At 33.4% G+C, this 21,021-nt stretch overlaps 2 protein-coding genes across 4 annotated transcripts in view; both read right to left on the bottom strand.

Moving 5' to 3' along the window:
• The window catches only part of LOC114339249 (uncharacterized), a 154,158-nt gene that overhangs the window by 16,742 nt on the left and 116,395 nt on the right, over positions 1-21,021 (bottom strand). The window contains exons 4-6 of one of the 3 annotated variants that reach the window (XM_028289871.2): positions 17,857-17,968; positions 8,823-9,013; positions 5,404-5,505 (exon numbers count right to left, since the gene is read on the bottom strand). In XM_028289871.2, the coding sequence (XP_028145672.1) occupies positions 5,404-5,505; positions 8,823-9,013; positions 17,857-17,968 (405 nt within the window). Of the gene's footprint in view, positions 1-5,403; positions 5,506-7,401; positions 7,554-8,822; positions 9,014-17,856; positions 17,969-21,021 lie in introns of those variants that run through there. The other 2 variants (XM_028289872.2, XM_028289874.2) reach the window with 2 other exon arrangements.
• On the bottom strand, positions 15,254-17,811 carry LOC126892123 (uncharacterized). The gene is made up of 2 exons (XM_050661597.1): positions 17,284-17,811; positions 15,254-17,227 (listed from the first exon to the last, which is right to left on the bottom strand). Exon 2 carries the CDS (start codon positions 16,719-16,721, stop codon positions 15,567-15,569), a length of 1,155 nt encoding a protein of 384 aa, XP_050517554.1. The 5' UTR covers positions 16,722-17,227; positions 17,284-17,811; the 3' UTR covers positions 15,254-15,566.

Genomic DNA, 21,021 nt, shown 5'->3' with positions numbered 1-21,021 from the left:
AGGACAAGACCGACAGGACTGGAAAAATTAGGGGAGGCGTATGTTCAACATTGGACGTAGAAGTCTGGATGATCAGGCAGCCTCCAAATAAGTGATGCAAGTGAGAGATAAGTGATGAGAAGTTATACAGCTCCCTTGTTTTCTCCAATATTTTCCTAAGCGTGAAAATCTGCTCTGTAGTTGACTTATTAGCTATGTAACCCGTTTGGTATTTTCGAACTAACCTTTCTGCATACGGTTTTAGTCGACTACAAAGAAGTGTGAAGAATATTTCTTATAAACGCTGTTTAACATAGTGATTCTTCTATAGTTGGGGCATTCAAAAATATCACCTTTCTTGTGTATGGTACAAATTATGCCGGTATTTCAGTCGATGTGAAAGAATTTTTCTGTTCACATATACCCAACTTAATCAGTTTACGTATGTTGGCACCTACTGTGATTTTCTCCGCCTTTCTTTAAACAGTTACGCTGGTATCTCTTTCTGGTTTGCTCTTTCTATTTTATTTTTTGGGTCTACGTGTATGGGTTCTTCCCCATATTGTGCTTCAACTTTGGATTTAAAAAGTTCACTCCCCATCTGATTAACATTTCTTCTTTATTTGTAATGAGCTCGCCGTTTTTACTTTTACATTTTATTGTCTAGGTTGGTATCTTTTTCTCATGTGATATACCTTTCTAAAAAAACGGGTCATTTTTGAAGTCTTGAATTTCCTGTAATAATATTGTTGCCGGACAGGTAAACTATCATTGTATACCAGGTCTACCAATCAAACTGTGTTTTTTCTCAAAGTTCAGCAAACCGTGTGAAATATTCTAGCATTTATAAAATACTTAAATTAAAACCCAACTATAGCCTCAGGTTTACTTAACATTCTGTTTTTTGATTCATTCGCTTATGTTGGATAATAAAAAAGTTAGGTACTTTAACAACTAGCTAGGTTCTTCTTCAACAATACAGGGAGTTTCTAAATAAGTGAGACAAATTTTAAGGAGTAATTCTGCATGCAAAAATAATGACCGTTTGCTTTATAAATATATATCTGCAAATGCTTCGTTTCCGAGATACGGGATGTTGAATTTTTTCTTACAAACTGACGATTTATTTATTGTTCTAAAAACCGGTGGATATATGCAAATAAAATTTGGTAGGTTTGAAGAGGTTATTGGGCATTTTTTGACATATAATTAAGAATTTTATATTCACCATTGGCGTGCATGCAGGTAATATTACGCGCCATATTACCCGTATGCGCGCCAATGGAGAATATAAAATTTTTAATTGCATATCAAAAAATGTGCAATAACTGTCTCTTAAAACCTACCAAATTTCATTTGCATATCTCAACCGGTTTTAGAGCAATAAATAAATCCTCAGTTTGTAAAAAAAATTCAACGTCCCGTATCTTGGAAACGAAGCATTAGCGGACATATGTTTATAAAGCAAACGGTCATTATTGTTTCATACAGAATTACTTCTTAAAGTTTGTCGCCCTTATTTAGAAACACCCTGCATTGATGAAGACATGAATAGTTGTTAAAGTACCTAACTTTTTTATTATCCAATAAGCGAATGAATCATAAAACAGAATGTTAAGAAAACCTGAGGTTATAGGTGGGCTTTAATTTCAGTATTTTAGAAATGCTAGAATATTCCACAGGGTGTGGTGAACTTTGAAAAAAAAACACAGTTTGATTGGTACACCCGGTATACAATGATAATTTACCTGTCTAGCAACAATATTATTACATCGATATTGTTAAAGAATAAGGCTAAAACAAATTAAAAAAATCACTTAAATCAAACAACCGGTTTAAGAAATTCGAGGAATCAAAAATGACCCATTTTGTGGGATGGCCATTTTTTGTGCCGGTCAATGTAGTTCCATACTTTTGTATATGTTATTTATTTCTTCGATTTGTCGTTCTTTTCTTTGTTGCTCCATTGTTGCTCTTGTCCTACGTGTTTGCCTTTTTCTATGTTTCGTTTTTATTTCTGGTGGCCTCTGCACATTCTTCTTTTGTCTGTTGCTCCTTTCTTCTTTTTAATTGCTGCATTTTTAATTTGTTGGTTCCATTGTCGCAATCCATTTATCATTAATATCTGGTTTCGTAGTTTATTGTACCAGATAAGGATTTAAGCTTCTTTGATATATTTCGCTTTAATTTTCTTCTTGTAACATAACTTTCTCTTCTTTAAGAGAGTTTTAACTCTTTGTCCGAGTTTCTTTCTTGGATCTGTACATTATTATTTACTATTATTTAGTCTATTTAATCTCCATCCTCGGGTACTCTATATATGTTTTATGAATATTGTTATGTCTAAAAAACATATAGATCTTTTTGTCGTTATCTTTAAACGACATATGAACAGAATGCATTAGAATTAATTTAAATTAGCAAAACCAGTACCTGCAATGAAATCTAATAAAATATTCAAACTATTTAGTATAATTTAAAAAAATCAGATAGTTTTCGGTTTACAAAATGTTAACAAGTCTGAAAGCACCTTATTAATAGAATCCTGATAGACACATAACTTGTAGTTTTTATTACCGGTTTCATTTAGTAAAATTTGAACCAGCCAAAAAAAATAATTTTTAGTAACAATTACACCAACATTTATAACAAAAGAAGAAATATGTATATGTTTGTTATCTAAACAACGAAAAAGCACGTGTTGTGGACGGCTGTAGCTCAGCGGCATGATTCTGGTCTCATAAGACAGAGCGCATGGGTTCGAGCCACGGCACCAACAGTCCATTTTCAGTCATAAAAATGATATGAGCCGTTCACCGTGCTTCGGAGGATACGTTAAGCTGCCGGTCCCACCTGGGCTAGTGATACATCGAAACTAGTTACTTCAAACAGAGGCAATTGGCGCCGGAACAATCCGAAAGGATCTCCCGGGCAAAAATGCCATACGATATTATTATTAAATAAAAAGCAGGTGGTATTAGTATAAACAAATAAATTATAGAAAAATGTAATAATAAAATTAAAGAGAAAATCAAAACAAAGTAGAAAATAGTGCATACAAGGAAGTCGGAGAACGATATTGTTTTTAAAATCATGAATAGAGAGAGGAGGATAATCGATAATCTGACAACAATCACCAAATGGTAGAGAAATTAAAGCCAAAGAGGCTTTGTTATAGCCAAATAGGCAAATGAAAAATCAAAGTCATACATGTCTTTTGTATGAGGCAAAGTAAGAACACCAATTTTTCGAACTAAAATATTTAATTTTATAATACTTTAAAATATTAACTGAAGTATAATAATAGATTAGAAGTTGCAAAATAAGAGAACAAAAAAGAGTAAAAAGTTTGGATCATCATCATATTGGTAATAAAAATGGTCATCCCTAGGAGGAAAAGGACTTATGAATATAGATGAACATTCACAATACCAGGTTACCAATTTAAAATCTTATTTTCAGAATAATAACCTGTGTGTTAAATACAACGAGAAGATCTCCAAGTACAGACAACTGTACTTGGCGATCGTATACGATGTACAGGTATTAAGATACTAATAAAGAGACAATGAAGAAGGGATAACAGTATCCAGATGAAGATGGTATCCAGGAGATAACTATTATTCTCTCTACTACAGGAGTCATTCAGAAGAACCTCCTGGTGCATAACAGAAAACAACTGGGTCTTAGTGAACTTCTTTATAATATCATGCAGAAAGCTATTCTAATCTCGAAGTCCAACTTAATAATACAGAAAGAGTCGCACCAGAACTCAATCCTTTTAATACCTTGGATATTCAAGATTAATGAATGAATTTTGGCTACATCTGAATAATTATATTAAGGAAAAATGCACAAAATATCGCCTGTCACAATTTTCAATGTGTTTTAAATGTACCTATTCATTTTTTTCTGAATTCTTAGAAAACTAATAAGTACTTTTGAAAAATGTAAACGCAGAATGAAAGATTACGTTATTACCGAGGAACGAAAGTCCCTTAAAATAATAAAAAATTTCTTTTAAATGAAATATTTGCAATTAAATTCACACTAAATTTGCTCTCTTTTATTTTCACCCCTGTAACTTAAAGGGAAACTCCCTCCCCCCTTATTTAAATCAACATTATAGAAGTTTTCTGGGACTTTCGGCCCTCAATAATAATGTAATCTGCATATTGAAACATTGAAAGATATTAGGCAAAAGCATGATGGTAAAAAGCACTGTGTTCATTGGCTTTGCCTAATGGTTAATGATGAAAAAACAATTGCCATTAAAATGAACTATGTATTATTAAAACATTTTTCTCTCTTCCATTTAAAAACTTTATTCGCAAATATTACTATTAATAAACTTTATTATTTGTAGCACAAAATGAGTAATTGTTATTTTAAAATACATAAAATAGCCCATTGGGTTCAAAAATTCTCATGAGTCTTTACTTAATTATATGGAAACATTTATGAATTTTTAGACATAAACAAATTCTATTTGCCGTGCTTGTTAACTGTCCAAGAAGGTACTACAAACTACATCTAACTTATTCTTATCGCTTGTTTTATAATTTAAGAAGAAGTTAATAAAAATAAAATATTCATAATTATTTATGTACCAAGTCAGTAAAGTTACTCTTTATTGAACGAGTCTGGTATTATGAGCAGAGCGAACGTAGCGAGCGGGGCGAATAACAGGCGAGTTCGATAGAGTCTTTACTGACGTGGTGCATACAAAATTTTATCGCCAACAATTTGATATTGGTTTTGACCCTTACTTACAATTAACAATTTAAGATTTTTTTAAATTTTAGACGTAATAAAAATTTCATGACAGTGATGACAGATGACTTTAGCATGATTACCGCTCTTGATTTTTAATCGATAGTTATCAATATTGAATAATTACTAAATCGGTAAAGTTTTCATTTATTTTATATGAATATAATTACAAAAATATGTACTACATAATTTCACTTTTGACATAAATTTAATTAACAATGCCGTAAAGTTTGTATAATATTTTTAATAATTAAAGTACCTAAATAAATTATTGTAAGTTAACTCAAATAAATAATCGAGTAGTGCCATCGACCACTTACATTAAATCTCGATTAATCGCGGCAGGTAAAGTAAAATAATTCTTATTTTAGTACAAAAAAGTGTTACTTTACTGCCGCAATTGAGGGCAAATCAGTACAATAATGAATGATTTTAGTGACGGTTGGCGATAAAATGTTTATTGCCTTAATTCCCAGTTACTGTATTAGTCATAAAATTGAATAATTATAAGCAAGCTACAAAGTGAGAGCGTTAACAGATTGTTTATTTGTTAAGCAAGCAGAATAGGTCTATCAGGATTCTGTAGTAGAACAAAACGAAGCAATTAAAGGAAAACAACAGTACTAAACAACAAACGATTTTTCTCAGTACCTCGAGGAGTAGTGTTGACAATTTCCTCTGCAATTTCAATCCTTGTCATTGTCATATTAGTTAAGTCTTCTGCTACTGTTACATTTGTCAAAGGTTCCTCATCTGTCCAAAATATACAAAATATTAGAAATAGTGTTTTCTTAACTTTGAAAACGAAAATAACAACATTTACATGTACTTCAAGAAACAAATAATGCATGCAAGTCATATTATTTAACTATAACGTGTGGTTTGTACCTAAAATAACTTTTAACAAAATATTATAATAATAATTTTTTCTGTTTTAAAGCAGTTAAAATGATCTGCAGTGGTTTTCTTAAACAATTTTCTCTCTACGATAAAAACATTAAAAAATGGGATACAAGAGAATGTATTTTAAAAAAGTACTGTGAGCACTGTATCAGTATCCTTAACTGAGTGTGTCTATTATTTAACAAAAGCACACAACAGTTTGTCGTGCTGTAAATGCAATGTTATGTCCACAAATATGAAGATAACTTAAGATGGTACACTCGATACTGCTATAAAAGACAGAAACATACAGGCATTATGTGGGACCAAACAATATCTATAAAACGAACAAACAGCTCGCTATGGTAAACAATACCATACCATACTTAAAAGTGTGATGACATATGGCCGTGAAGTTTGGCCACTAAAACCAAGAACAGAGAATATTTTACTAGTGGAATGGACTTTTGGAAAAGAGCAGCAGGCAAATCAAGGACAGATCGGATACCAAATTAGAGAATGCGAGAAATGATTGGGAGTCACACATATAATAATTGACATAAAAACAAATCAACTCGTATGGTACGGCTATGTACAGAGAATGCCAGATGACAGGATCGCTAAACAGATCTTGGCGTTGACACCACAAGAGAGAAGGAAAAGAAGAAGGCCCAGAAGAAGCTGGAGGGAGGGAATTGAAAAAGGACTAGAGAAAAGAGAAATACCTCCAGGTCTATGGTTAAACAGAGAAGAATGGCGGTTAGGAGTCGGAAGGCGTCGGAGAACACTGTAAACCGATAGTAATAGTAAATATTCCTTTTATAAAGGATTTTAATTAATTTTTTGTTTAATGGTATATAGAAGACTACAGGAAATTATTTTTCCTTTGTTCCTTTTTTACTATAAAAATTTTTAAAAAGTGCAGAGAAAATTATGGACACTTAATTGATAGCGAACCAGATAAATGGACAAAAGGAAAAACTAAATTGAAAGTTACAAGAACATGCAAAGCAAAAACACACGCTCGCGCTGGCTTAAGTTAACGAAGAAGATTAGCATTAAAATGTTAGAATTGGTATGAATAAAGGCAAAACATTTTAAACAAAAATATAAATTCTGCACATAAAATTCTGCTTCTCCATAAAGCTATTGTTTAATTCAAAAGAAAGTTGAAGTAGTTTTCAATCCTAATAGCAAAATTAATAATAATGAAAATATTAAAAACATTACTAAAAGATTTTTAAATTGAAAACTTATTGGTACACTTTCCTGGTGACACCTCCAAGGCTTCTACAATAGTGCCTACGTTCTCTCCGATGGGGCTCCAATAAGAGCTGAAAATCGCGATTCAGAGGACTGGACTGCGCTCCGTATTCTAATTGAAAAGAAAGATTGTTTTGCCTTCGCATTGCAACTAAATAAAAATGGTATACATTTTTATTTTATAGTCGTATTACTCCGTAGAGTAACCAGTTGCATTTTCCGTTGGAACTTTACCAAGCTGCAGACGGGGGGATGTGAATTGCATAGTGTAGAATTCCTTCCCTTTGTCTTCACTGCAGCATCCATGTGCTTGCAAATTGTAGAAGCCTTGGAGGAACCAGGAAAGTGTACCAATAAGTTTTCAATTTAAAAATCTTTTAGTAATGTTTTTAATATTTTCAATATTATTAATTTTGCTATTAGGATTGAAAACTACTTCATCTTTCAATTGCCAGATGACGCTAGTTACCTAATACCTTCACTTTGGATGCAATGGGTGGGAAAAACTCTCGATACTGGTCATTTAGGATATGGAGAACAGTGCCTACGTTCTCTCCGATGAGGCTCCAATAAGAGCCGAAAATCGAGATTGAGAGGACTGAACTGCGCTCCGTATTCTAATTGAAAAGTTAGATTGTTTTGCCTTCGCATTGCAACTGAAAAAAAAATGGTATACATTTTTATTTCAAAAGAAAGTGTTATTAACCGAATAATGGTCCAATTAGATTTCAAAATCACTTTGAACGCGTAAATTAATAAGGTTATCTAATCCAAACTTACAGAAAGTAAAAATTACCAAATATGGTTAAGATGGGCAAAAAATCAAAGCTAGAATTAAAGAAATCGGAAATATTATAGCATAATTAAAAGAGTCTTCTTTTTTTTTGTTCTTTGGCATCATAACCCTGCATGGATGAAACAGAAATGAAGCACTGAGAAAAATAGCTGTAAAGACGAATCTGGCCAGGGAAAGGAACGAAAACATCAGAAACGTGCTAAGACAGGAACCAATACAGAAAAAAATTGAAAAAAGAAAAAACTTAATTGGTTTGGTAACTAGAATGAACGAAACAGATTAATAAAGAAGGCGACAGATGCCAATCTTAAAATTAATAATGGTTTCAGCAGGAGAGGGCAACCTGTCACACGACCAGGAAGTCTCTTCGAATACTGGGCGATGATTTTTAGAGGTCGCCACTAATCGGACCTAACGCCACCTGATGCGTACCTATGGGGGATGGTTAAGAGAGCAGACTGATCAATCATCTGACATTCTAGAATTGTGGACTAAAATTCGAGATCTTTTCGTACCAGATGGTATCTTTAACACCTGTATCGAAAACGTCGTCGTAAATAATATTTGTAAGGCTATATCATGTACACTAAATAGATAAAATCATAGGCATTTCAATATTAATTTCAGTACTGTTTATTTTGCCGCATACTGTAGTTGATACAGAATTAAGAAGTTGGAAACTGTCGATAAACATTAACAAAAATAAATATATGATGGCCAGTAAAGAGGATATCGGCCTAACCTAACTGGTATCATACACACAAACCCTGGAAAAATGACTATTTGAAGACCTTGGATGCTGAATCTCCCAAAATTGTAAGGCAATAGTATGGAAAATCTACTATACCATTATTCAGAGCTGCTGTCAATAAAGGCACGATAGCGAATATGGTAGCCAATATGATATCCAGCGATCGATAACGGTCATGGAACTAGAAGAAGAAGAAACTATTGGCGTGCATGTGATCGTGACTAAAGTTTTAAAAATATAATGTAATCCATTTTGTCTTTTTCTCTTGTAGTCTGTCTATTTTTGTTTGATTTATCATTATACCCATACTATTTTCGGGACAAACAGAGACAACAAATATTTAAATTGACACAAATAAAATTACAACAAGATACTTACTTCCCTGGTGAGTTATTTCCTTAGTCAAGAAGTACGAAGTGCCCGGAATGCTAACATTACAAATGAATTTAGTGGGACCTGTTAAAGTATGGTTGTACGATGCAAAATTGTGAGTTGCAGTTATGTTATAATATCCCTCACTGTCGTCGTCCATCTCGACAGTTTCGGTAAGGTCGATTTTGGTCCCATTTCTAAAATCATAACATAAAAATAAATTTTTGTCACTTAAAATTATTTCGTACTTCGTAATTTTACTAAAATACTAAAATAAAAATAAAAAAACTTCGGTCCTTTAGTTTTGTGCATTTAGGCATAAGTATATCCATTAATTCTATAATTTAAAGGGCGCAGACAATTAACAATCGAAAATTAGTTATTAACGACATAAAATAAAAGAAACAGATATGAGTGTTTCTTGACAAGTTAATTTCAAACTATAGTATATTGTACAACAAGTGAGAAAAAGACATATTTCTCACGAGCGCAGAAGTTTGTTGGCACGAGCCGAGGGATGCAAATCAAGCGAGGGAGAAATATGTCATTTTGTCATGTGTTGTATTGTTCAAGTAAAAAATACTGTAGAATAGCTTTAAGCCGGTGAAACATGATATTCTTCAAGTATAGATGTTAGGTCAAACGTTTAAGAAGCGGCCCTTTGAAAGCATCTGTGTTTTTACGGCCAGACCTCCCGCATATCTATTCACAAGTTTCGTGCAAAACATTAGTTTTAGTTCGGTAGCCTAGCAGTGTATTAGTACTGGAGTGTACGTGTGTTAAGTGATACGAGTGTTTTGTTTGCTGTAATTATTTTGAATATTGGTTTAGTATTTCGTTTGGAGAGTGAATTTGATTATTGTAATTTAATTAATGTGAATAGTGATATGGCGCCCGTGGGATAATGTAAATATCGCGTACGATAACGCTGATATTGTAGAAATTGCCAGTGCTAGTGTGAATGTAATTACTAAAAAAAAGAGCTCGTAAAGAAGATTCGAATGCATTTAAATGCAGAAACACAGCAAGTATGTTTGAATGTATACAAAAATCTACCTACGAAATTCGGCTTCGATGAAACACTATTGGCACAAGCCACCTCTGAGTTTAACAGAAATTCCACTTTCTACTGTATATAAAATACATAGTTAAAAATGAACCCTATCATCGCAAGAAACGATGTGACTACAAATTTTCAAGACCTTTAAATCCTTCACTGGTAAAACTATTGAAAACCACAATATACGACTGCTACAAAAGCAATGGAATACCTACAATAGAAATAATGAGAAAGAAATTGGAAACAACCGGACGAAATATGAACTGCTGTGAGAAAACTCTTCAAAATTGGATAAAAAAAAATGGGCTTTAAGTTCAAAAAAATAAATAAACGTCAAGCAATTATGGAAAGCCAAAGAATAGTCAACAGACGTAATATGTACCTAGAAGAAATTACTAAATATAGGCAAGAAAATAGGAGAATTTATTATTTAGATGAAACTTGGTATGATACCCACGATACAGTAAAGAAAGGATGGACAGATGGTTCAAGCATGTGCATACCAGAAATGCCTGCAAATAAAGGCTCGCGACTAATTATTGTACATTGCGGAGGAAGTGAGGGATGGGTTCCGAATGCTTTAAAATTATGTGGGAAGAAAATGGAAGATTGTAACGTTGACTACCACAAGAATATGGAAGCTGACATTTTTGAAGATTGGTTTGAAAACTCGCTGATCCCAAACTTGGAGAAAAACAGCGTAATAGTGCTTGACAACGCTTCCTATCATTCCCGACAGCTCACTAAAATACCAAATACATTTTCAAAGAAAGCTGACCTGCAAAATTTTTTAATGGAAAATGATTTGTATTTCGAAGATTTTTACACAAAAAAACAACTTATTGAAGTTCTACACACGAAGCAATTTAGAAAATTATACGCTCTAGAGAGTATTGTCGAAAAGCATAGACACACTATATTGAGACTTCCCCCCTACTTTTGTGTTTTCAATCCTATTGAGTTAATTTGGGGACAATTAAAACCAAGTATAAGGCGTTCAAATAAATTTCCTAAATTTAACAAAAAGGTAATTGAGATAATTAAAAAAGAAGTAGCCAATATTACCAAAGTAGACTGGCAGAAAAGAATCGCCAAAGTGATCAAAGTGGAAGAATATTATAAGAAGATTGGGCACTTCCACATTAATGGTGGAAATAAATTTATTATTGAATTGGGCGATGATAGTGACGAAGAAAATACGGAACAAGGAGAAAATGAGTTAAGTGTATCAGTATTTTAATTGTTGTGTTGTGAAATTCATTTTCCAAGCATAAGTGTACTAATGAAAAGACTCGGTTAAAAAAATATTTTTAGATTTTGTATTTTTAATAAAAAAAGAGCGGGGACATGCTTGCATTTTGTGCTGAATTTTAAAAGTTTTGAACTGTATAGGTACCTAAAGTAATTTTAGATCGAACTGTGTTTTTATAAAGTTCTTTTAGTAGCAGTAATTCTAACAATAACAAAATTAATTATAAAAGCTATTCTACATCAGTTATTAATGCAAGCATGCGGTAAGAGGGAGGTCTCTGTGAGGTTAAATGTTATTAAAAAATTGATAAAATTAATTTTAACACATACAATATTATGTCCTGCTTTAACCTTTAACTACCTTTAACTAAGTTAGAACATAACTACACGCGTGGCGTACTTTATACGCCACAAGAAAATACCCTTAAAACACCGGATTTGTTTTTTTTTTGAAAAAATACACTTAGTTGTTTTTTATGAACCTTATTCGGCATCAGTGAATACTTGGAGTTCATTCTCAGTAAGCCAATTGGGATTTATAACTGGAATCATGGAATGACTGGATTCCATGATAAATAAAATTAATAACAAAAATTTTTTTGAAATGTGATTTTTTACAGGAGAAAAAGTATTGTTTATAAAGAAAAATATATTTTGTGCCATAATGACTAAAAAACAATTGAAATATGCACTTATATTACTACTTATATTAATATAATGGTGGCGTATATTGTCCACCACCCGAAACAATAAATAAAAAACTGTAAATTACGATCTTCCCAGAACGCCGATTATAACGAAACTAAAACCAAATTGTAAAGCACATTCCAGTGATAGGTTAGAGAGGTAAACAAGGTCAAAAATTAAATTTTTAAATATATTTGCAGTAGAATTCTTATATCTGGCGTACAAAATACACCAGCGCGTGTAGTTAAAGGTTAACGGTATTTACCTAAGTATAAATAAATATTTTTAAATACATATTTAATTACCAGAAAACACCAGCTGCCGGCCTAATATTAAAGAAGAACAACCCAAAGAAAGCTACAAATCTTACCTATTACACTATATAGATTGCTTGAACAATACACTCTACTTATTCTATGGATACGGTTTTGTCAAGAGTTCAAACTTCAAAATTAAATAATTTAGGTGATTTTAGGTATATTATATGTATAAATTGAAATAAAATATATATACATGTAGGTATTTAATAGTCTTAAAATTTATATACTTACGTTATTCATTTAAAATTCTAATTAACAGTTATTTTCGAACAGTTTTGAAAGGTAGTTCCTGGTAAGTTTTGCTTCAACACATTTTATTTGACAACATTAATTGTGTTTGTATTGTGCATGTTACCATGGAAACGGCGATCATATATGGAAAACCGTAGGAGAACCCGTGAGAAATAGCTATTTGTATAACAAGGGAGGAAAGTGTTACTTTTCCTCCCGAGAATAAAGTTTCCTCCCTCCGCTACGCGTCGGGCAGTAATCATTCAAGGGAGGAAAAGGCACTTTACTCCCATGTTATGCATATGGTTTTTCCACCTTCCTCAAATAACAAGTCATTTTTTCATTTTTACTTAATTTATTTATGTAACAAACCAACAAAATTTATTAGAACTAAAACTAACAAGTAGGTACAACATAACTGTCAACTGTCAAATATAAGTCAAATAATTAATGTAAACATTGTTAAATCAAAATAACAATTTACTGTTTTTTACCATTCTGCAAAATACAGGGTGTTTTATAAATAAACGTTAAAATGTATAGATACTTACGTAATAGAAAATAGATATTATACAGGGCGTCAATAAGTTATATTTCATGAATGAAATACCATGACGTCACTTTTACTTTTCCTTCCTAGGGAGGAAATGTACAACTTTGCTCCCTAAAATCAGGTCCGGAAAAGTATACTTTCGGTAGAGGTAGGTGGAAAAAATATTTATCACTGCAATGGCCGACTTTTCTCACTGCATGAGAAATTGATCGTTTTGAATGTATGTAAGTTGCACATTGTATAGCATCCATAGAAAAAATTATTTATTTATGTTTTGATGACTAACAGCACGTTATAAGTTTATACGCTTCTTTTATACAACGTTTTTTCGTCTTAATTTCATTGTATTTACTGACAAAATAATTAGAAACTTATTTTAGCATAGGTATCTGGATAAAGCAAATAAATTTTGGAAAAGCTTGATATTAACCAAAGTTGATATCAGAGTTTCTTTTGTCCTGCCCTTTAAAATAAAAACTGCAGCCTCAATATAATACTACAGTTTATGTATATACAAATACAGTAAACGCCACGCTACTAGACACATGGGTAGGTACCTAATTCCTATGCTTATGGGCTAATCCGGTCCGTTCTCATATGTGACTTTCATCTCTGTCATGTTACTGTCAAGAAACTATTTAAAATGATTAATAATATTGTTACTCTGCTTTAAAATAACTTTATTCAAACACCAAGAATATTACAATACTTTAAAACTTTTACAATTTTAACAAAATGGCAACCTATAAGAGTCAAATGCAGCTGATATTTTCTGTTAAAACTTTCTATGTTAATATTTAGTTTCTGCACATTTTCTGACGTTCTAAACGTCACTAGATATAAAAATAAACATTGCACTAAGTGGAGGGTACAGAACTGTAACAGCTCATTATTTCTATGTGTCTAGTAGGGTGACGGTTACTGTACAGCTGGTTCCTAAAAAAACTGATACGACTCTTAGTAAGATTTGAACATTTTGAGCAGTGTATGATTGGTCTGACATTATATTATATTTATTATGACAGACAAATAATAAAATAAACAAACAAACAGCCATTTTTTGAGGTTGCAGTTATCTGACCAATTTTAAGATTTGGCAGTAACAGTGACAGTATGTAAATAATAAGTATTTATCCTTCAAAATATAATAAATTAAATATAATTAAACTCATATTCATTATATCACACCTCATCAAAAGCTCTTTACAAGAACATAGTCAGCGATTTTGATATGGCTTAGAGCCAGACTACATCAAGATCGCCTATAAATCGTGCTTGTAATTGCCTTGCAGCGAGATCAAAACCAAAAAGAAGAAGAAGAAGAAAGTACACTGCTCAATTTTCTACAAAATACGCTTTAAGAGTCTTATCAGTTTTTTTTGGAACCAGCTGTACATTAGGGTGGAGTGAAAATGAGATATATATTTTTTTTTCAAAATTTCATTTTGCAATACCCGCAAAAAGTTGCCTTATAATATCCTAAAAATAAAAGGTAAATGATGTTTTTAATTATTTTAACATCTTTGGCCCTCTACCATCCCTTAAAGGGGTAATAATTTTTTTTTTCAAAATTGCACTTTGCAATACCCGCAAAAAGTTGCCTTATAGTATCCTAAAAATAAAAGGTAAATGATGTTTTGAATTATTTTAACATCTTGGGCCCTCTACCATCCCTTAAAGGAGTAATAATTTTTTTTTCAAAATTTCACTTTGCCATACCCGCAAAAAGTTACCTTATATTATCCTAAAAATAAAAGGTAAATGATGTTTTGAAATATTTTAACATGTTTGGCCCTCTACCGCCCGTTGAAATGGTATTAGGGCATTTAATATGTTTCCAAAGTTTCAATTTGGAACTATTACATAATATATGTCATATAAGATAAAAAGTAAAGTAGAAAAAGGATTTATTATTATACTAAAAAACCATACAAACACAGCAGAGACGGACATTTGAACAATAATACTTTTTAAATAAAGAGCTGTAATAGTCATTATAGTCAGTTATAGCCACCATTCAATCACTACATCACCTTATAATCTTTTTTCGTTTCGAAGGAGGGCATGATGCTCCTAGATTTAATTTTTGCTCTTATAAAGCCATCTCTAGCCGATTCACCAATCACCGACATAGACGCCTCAGTCACCATCTTAACACACCGTTCCACTGCCTGAGTATGACAGGGGAACTGAACGAAGTCCAAATCTGCCTCGGTATTATTGATGCATTGTTGGAGTGTTTGATTCAAAACGCCAGCTAAAATTGGAGGTGGGGTTACTTCACACGTCTGCCAGTTGATAACATCAATGTAGTCTAAGACATGGAAGTTCAGTTGTGGAATATGGAATTCTCTGACTTCTGTGGGAACAGAGACCATTTCTCTAGCTTTCAAAATTCTACGCAAAGCTAGTTCTCTGATATACCTTCGTTCATCAGTTAGCATGGCTAATAGCACGTTTTCGGGGTGGCAATAATAAGCATTCCGTTGAATGACAGGATCAATAATATTTTTAAGATCATCACTTAAATAACGAGATGATGATATTATCTTAAATATATGCCTTGCTCCATTCGCGCACGAAGGTTCTTTCTTTATCTGGAACCAAACTGGGGCATATACCTTTACTATGTACTCAGCCAGAATTTTTTAATTTGCAGATGGACTTTCGGTTGCAATATAAAGTCTTAGCATTCTGTTTGCGGCTGTAAGCCATCTAGCGTGTGATAGTTTTCCTGGATTGCGAGTACTTAGATTTAAGGAGCACTGACCAGCCGAAATTGCAAGACATATTTCGTACATGTATTTCTGGTCGGTACTCAGATCACTATATTCCAATTCGGGCACAATGCAAGTAATTGCCTCAAATTGTACAGGCGGCAGTGCCTCGCAGTTTTCAAGCAATTTACCTATAGGTCCCGAATACTCACGAGGACCGCTTGTTGCACCATCAAGGAATGCGAATAAGTGACGCAGAGGCAGCTCATTCGCATGCAGTAGGCAGATTAACCATTGCAAAGGACGTCCCAATTTATTCTGTAAATTCGCAATGACACCGTTTTTTCTTCCGGTATTTGTGGCTGTACCATCACACCCAACAGCTAAAACTTCGTTGAAGTTTAATCCATTTTTAATACAAAAATCATAGATTGCTGTCGCTATGTGCTTCCCAGTTCCAGAACTCGGCGTCACATGGCCCAAATAAAGAGAATTTGGTTCTTCTATCATAGATATATGTTCTTCGCTGATCGTTCTTTTATGATATCTGCCGCCAACTATTTCCTGTGAGAGCGTTTTGTCCTTTCTGCCATAAAAAAATATACTTTTCAAGCCTCCTCCACTTCCAGTTTGCAAATTTTTGAGTAAAGCACGTGTTTTCTGGCGCTCTCTTCGAACCTTGCTTCTATCAACAACTTTAGAACAATCATCCATTGTTACAATACCGATGTCCTGTAACGTTGCTGAAGCAATTGCTGCAGCACATCTATTAGAAATACCATATTGGTCACAGACCCGTGAGAGTGTTGGAAGTGTGAACCTCATTTGTCCAACTTCTGATGTTGATGGCTCTGTTGCAGAGAATGTATCATTACTACTTTTTTTGAGTTCTGGAACTGCAACAATGTTAATAAATTGACCCTCATTACCATCGTCAATACTATCATCCATTATTTTAGCACTTTGACTACAGTCCCCTTCTTGCCATTGACGAAAGCGTTCTTCACGTTCGATTTCTGCTTTTTGTCTTTCAAGTTTCTTTCTTAATTTATTAGTCTCAATTATATCGACAGTTCCAATCCCCATTCTTCTATTTGATCTCTGGTCCAAAAGGAAAGACCGTTCTTCAGTTGGAACCTTACGTGACTTGACACAACAACAAGAAGTAATTATTGGGCATTTACAGGCTGCGATATCAAACAGCTTCGTTGATTCGTGTTTAAAAGTTTTTACTTTTATGGTGTAGTTTTCATTACGTTTTTTTTGTGGATATCTGATAAGGCTACGATATGTATTATAATGCTTACCAATCAGTTGACGGATGCGTTCGTGTGATACTGTGGGAATCGAAGCTCTTTGCCAAATTTCTTATATTTGATGTCCTAACTGTTTGGATATTTCCGAAACGCTTGGCTCTTGGCCGGATCGTTCATGGATTAATTTATGTTTAATATACAAATAACCTTTTATAGTGTCTCCAATAGTTGGCAAAACGGTACTTTTAAGTTCTGAAGGGGCACCAAAAATGGGACATTCACTTGTACTTCTGGTTACAACTCTTCCAGTCACACCGTCAGCCATTATTACCAACGCTGTAATTAAAATATTCTACTAATATTGCAAAACAGAGCATTAAAAAAAATAATACCTGTTGCTAGGCAGGATAATCGCTGTAATTCTTCAAATGTCACTTGTGAATTAATAATGAAACGAAAGTCTAATATAAACACCAAAATATCCAAAAATAGGTTAAATAGTGGCACTTCGTACTTACTAAACACAAATAACAGACACCATGTAACGCGTTCGAATATTAAAATCGTATGAAGGCAGAATCAGATGATCAGATGATTCTGCATCATAACAATAAGACCGCCCTCCCGCCTTACTTAGCTACGGTGTTGTTTCCTTGGCAACGGCACGATCGTAGGGTCTATTTAGAAAATGATCGTAGTTATGTATTCCATAGGCGTAGTATGCAAATTAATTAATTAGGAAACAAATTATAAATTTTTTGCCTTGCTCAAAACAAACGATTTTTTTCATTTTTGGAGAAAAACAAGCGTTGGTAGAGGGCCCAAGCAGTTGTTCGAATTTGTTCATATTTTGCAAGTGCTTTTTACTTATCAATAGGCAACTTTTGGCGGGTATTGCGAAACAAGATTTTAACTTTCATTTTTTCGCTCCACCCTACTGTACATATATTAAACTAAATACTTACTCGCTTAGAAGAGAAAAGTCAACTTCTGGCATAGGTGAAATTCCACTTGCCATACATTTGACTAAGGCATCACTGCTGAGTAATACGAGATCCAATTCGGATTCAACAGGGGCTAGAAAATAGTAAAATATTAGTATATTGTTACGAGATTACTCGTATGAAGGTTCTTATTAAAGATTTCAAAGTTATCCCCCATCCCACCCATAGGGCGTACGGTGGGGGGTTATGTTTGGTATATAAATTGTTGTGTGGATACGATATATTTTTGGAAAATATTCGACAAGTGTTTTTCAGTTTTTCATTTAAAAGAATATTTCTCGAGATACTAGACCGTTTCCATAATTTTCCTAGTGTATAAGGATAAATCGTTTTTTTTTCTGATTATAGCGAATATATTATATCTAATTCGAAAAAAATATCTCAAATAAAAGTTACTTATTTTACATAAGGAATTCAAATCTGCTATAAAAAATAGGGTTCCCTACTTAAGATTTTAAAGTTACCCCCAGCACACCTTCAGGTGGTGGAATGTCGAGTCGTGTTTAGTGTCATACGACACAATTTTGAAAAATATTGAACACGTATTTTTCAATTTTTCGATCTGACGTTCATTTCAATTTTTCGATCTGACGTTCATTTCGGGAAATATTCGACTGTCGAATAAATCTAAATTAAAACATGTAGGTACGTACATACGAAATCATGAAATGGAAAAATTTAATACGAAAAATTTAAAGCCTGTTTTAATTAAAATAATGTAGTCCAGAAAGCCACTGCGCATCCGCTAAGAAAAATATTCCGATTCGGATTTTTTGCACAATCTTGCTCAATCTTACTTTTAACAAATTTGCATTTTGCCAGGACCAAAAGTGGATCAAAAATTTTTTGAAAGTTTTTTTTTGTTTTTTTTTTCTTAAAATTATTGTTCTTTGCATGGAACAAAGTTTTTTTAGGTTTTTTGGATAATTCCAAACAGAAAAGATCTTTAGTGACATTTCTCTAAAGTTGATAGTTTTTGACATATAGGTAAGCGATTAAAAATTGAAAAATTGCGAAATTGGCCATTTTTAACCGTCAAAAACTATGTGAAAAACTAAAAATTTGGATGTTTCCAAGGTAGGTGGATATTCTTTAAACATCGACTGATGAAATCCCGAAGAGTTTTTTGCAATACAATATTCAAAACTCCTTTGTTTTTAATTGCTAATGAAGCGTGCGCGACACTATTTTCTACCAACAGTATGGTGCAAATGAAAGGAATAAATTCGTTATTTCGTAGACCGGCGAAGGAAAAATCCCGAAACAGGTCGATTTTTATTTTTAAGTTATGATATTGTGGCATATATGGTATACTAGTGACTTCATCCAGCTGGGCGTGATGACGTAATCGATGATTTTTTCAAATGAGAATAGGGGTCGTGTGTTAGCTCATTTGAAAGCTTCTTCAATTATCTATTCAGTAATATAAACATTTATATAATTATTTATACAGGGTGTCCTTCTACTTCTACTACTACTACTATCGGTTTACAGCGTTCTCCGACGCCTTCCGACTCCTAACCGCCATTCTTCTCTGTTTAACCATAGGCCTGGAGGGATTTCTCTTTCCTCTAGTTCTTTTTCAATTCCCTCCCTCCAGCTTCTTCTCGGCCTTCCTCTTTTTCTTCTCCCTTGTGGTGTCCATGCCAAAATCTGTTTAGGGATCCTGTCATCTGGCATTCTCTGTACATGGTCGTACCATACCAGTTGTTTTGTTTTTATGTCATCAATTATTGTATGTGTTACTCCCATCATTTCTCGTATTCTCTCGTTCGGTATCCGATCTCTTTTTGATTTGCCTGCTGCTCTTCTCCAGAAGTCCATTTCTGTTACTAGTAACATTTTCTAAGCTCTTTGTTTCAGTGGCCAAACTTCACTGCCATATGTGATTATACTTTTAAGTATGCTATTGTATATGAGCTGTTTGTTCGCTTTAGATATTGTCTGGTCCCACAGAATGCCGTTCATCATGGATATGGCTTTTCTACCCTGTATGTTTCTGTCTTTTATAGCAGCGTTGAGTGTTCCATCTTGAGTTATCTTCATGCCCAGGTACTTGTATTGATCGCAGTGTTTAATTTCTACCCCATCATCTAATGTAATGGACTGCTTTGTTCCTCCAATACACATGGCTTCAGTTTTCTTAATGTTGACTTCGAGACCCCATTTGTTTTATTCTTCTATTAGCTTCCGCGTCATGTAGCTTAAGTCGTCATGATCTTGAGCAAACAGAATTTGGTCATCAGCGAAACATAAAGTGTATAGTGTTGTGTCGTCATTGAGAGGGATTTCCATGCCATTACATTTTCTTTTCCACAGCTTGAGTGCTTGTTCCAGATAAATTTTAAAAAGGGTAAAAGGGTTCCAGTTTTAATTTTTGCAGTCGTTCCATTATACAGACTTTGGACTGCTTTGATAAGACCATGTTTAATGTTGGTTTGATGTAGGGTTGACCATAGTTTGCTGAGAGGCACACTGTCATATGCTTTTTTAAGTCTACGTATACCAGGTGAACTTCTTTATTGACGGCTGTTTTTTTCTCAATAACTTGCGTAATAGAGTACAGTAGGTCTACTGTGGACCGCCCAGCTCTAAAGCCAGCTTGCTCCTCTGCTTCGTAATCTCTATAGTCATTTTCTATTTTGTTCTTAATAAGTTTCCCATACATCCTACTTATTTTGCTGTTTACCGCAATTCCTCTGTAATTTTCACATTGATCCTTGCTGCCCTTTTTGTGGATTGTTGACATGATAGATAATTTCCATTCTTTTGGTAATTCGGCACCATTTGAGCAATATTGGAAGAATTGATGGATTCGACCGTTACTTGATGGAAGTTCATTTTATCTAACAATAAAAAACTGAAAACGTTTGTTTTCTATACTTCCACAAAATTTATTATATCTAAGTGACTACAGCTGTTTCGGCGGAGTGCCTTTCTATTGGAATATTGGAAGAGTTTTCTTAGCTGTTCTTGGAGTTTGTCTGTGCCGGCTTTCACTAATTCTGCAGGGATGTCACCAGGACCGGGGAATTTTCCATTTTTCAGGGATTTGGTTATTTCTTCCATCTCTGATTTACTTATTTGTAATGGTGATGAATTTATATGTATACCTATCGTGTTGTC

This window comes from Diabrotica virgifera, chromosome 9, assembly GCF_917563875.1.
Source record: "Diabrotica virgifera virgifera chromosome 9, PGI_DIABVI_V3a".
Classification (NCBI taxonomy): Eukaryota; Metazoa; Arthropoda; class Insecta; order Coleoptera; family Chrysomelidae; genus Diabrotica; species Diabrotica virgifera.
The sequence above is the reverse complement of the archived record's forward strand: the minus strand, read 5'-3'. Positions and strand labels throughout refer to the sequence as shown.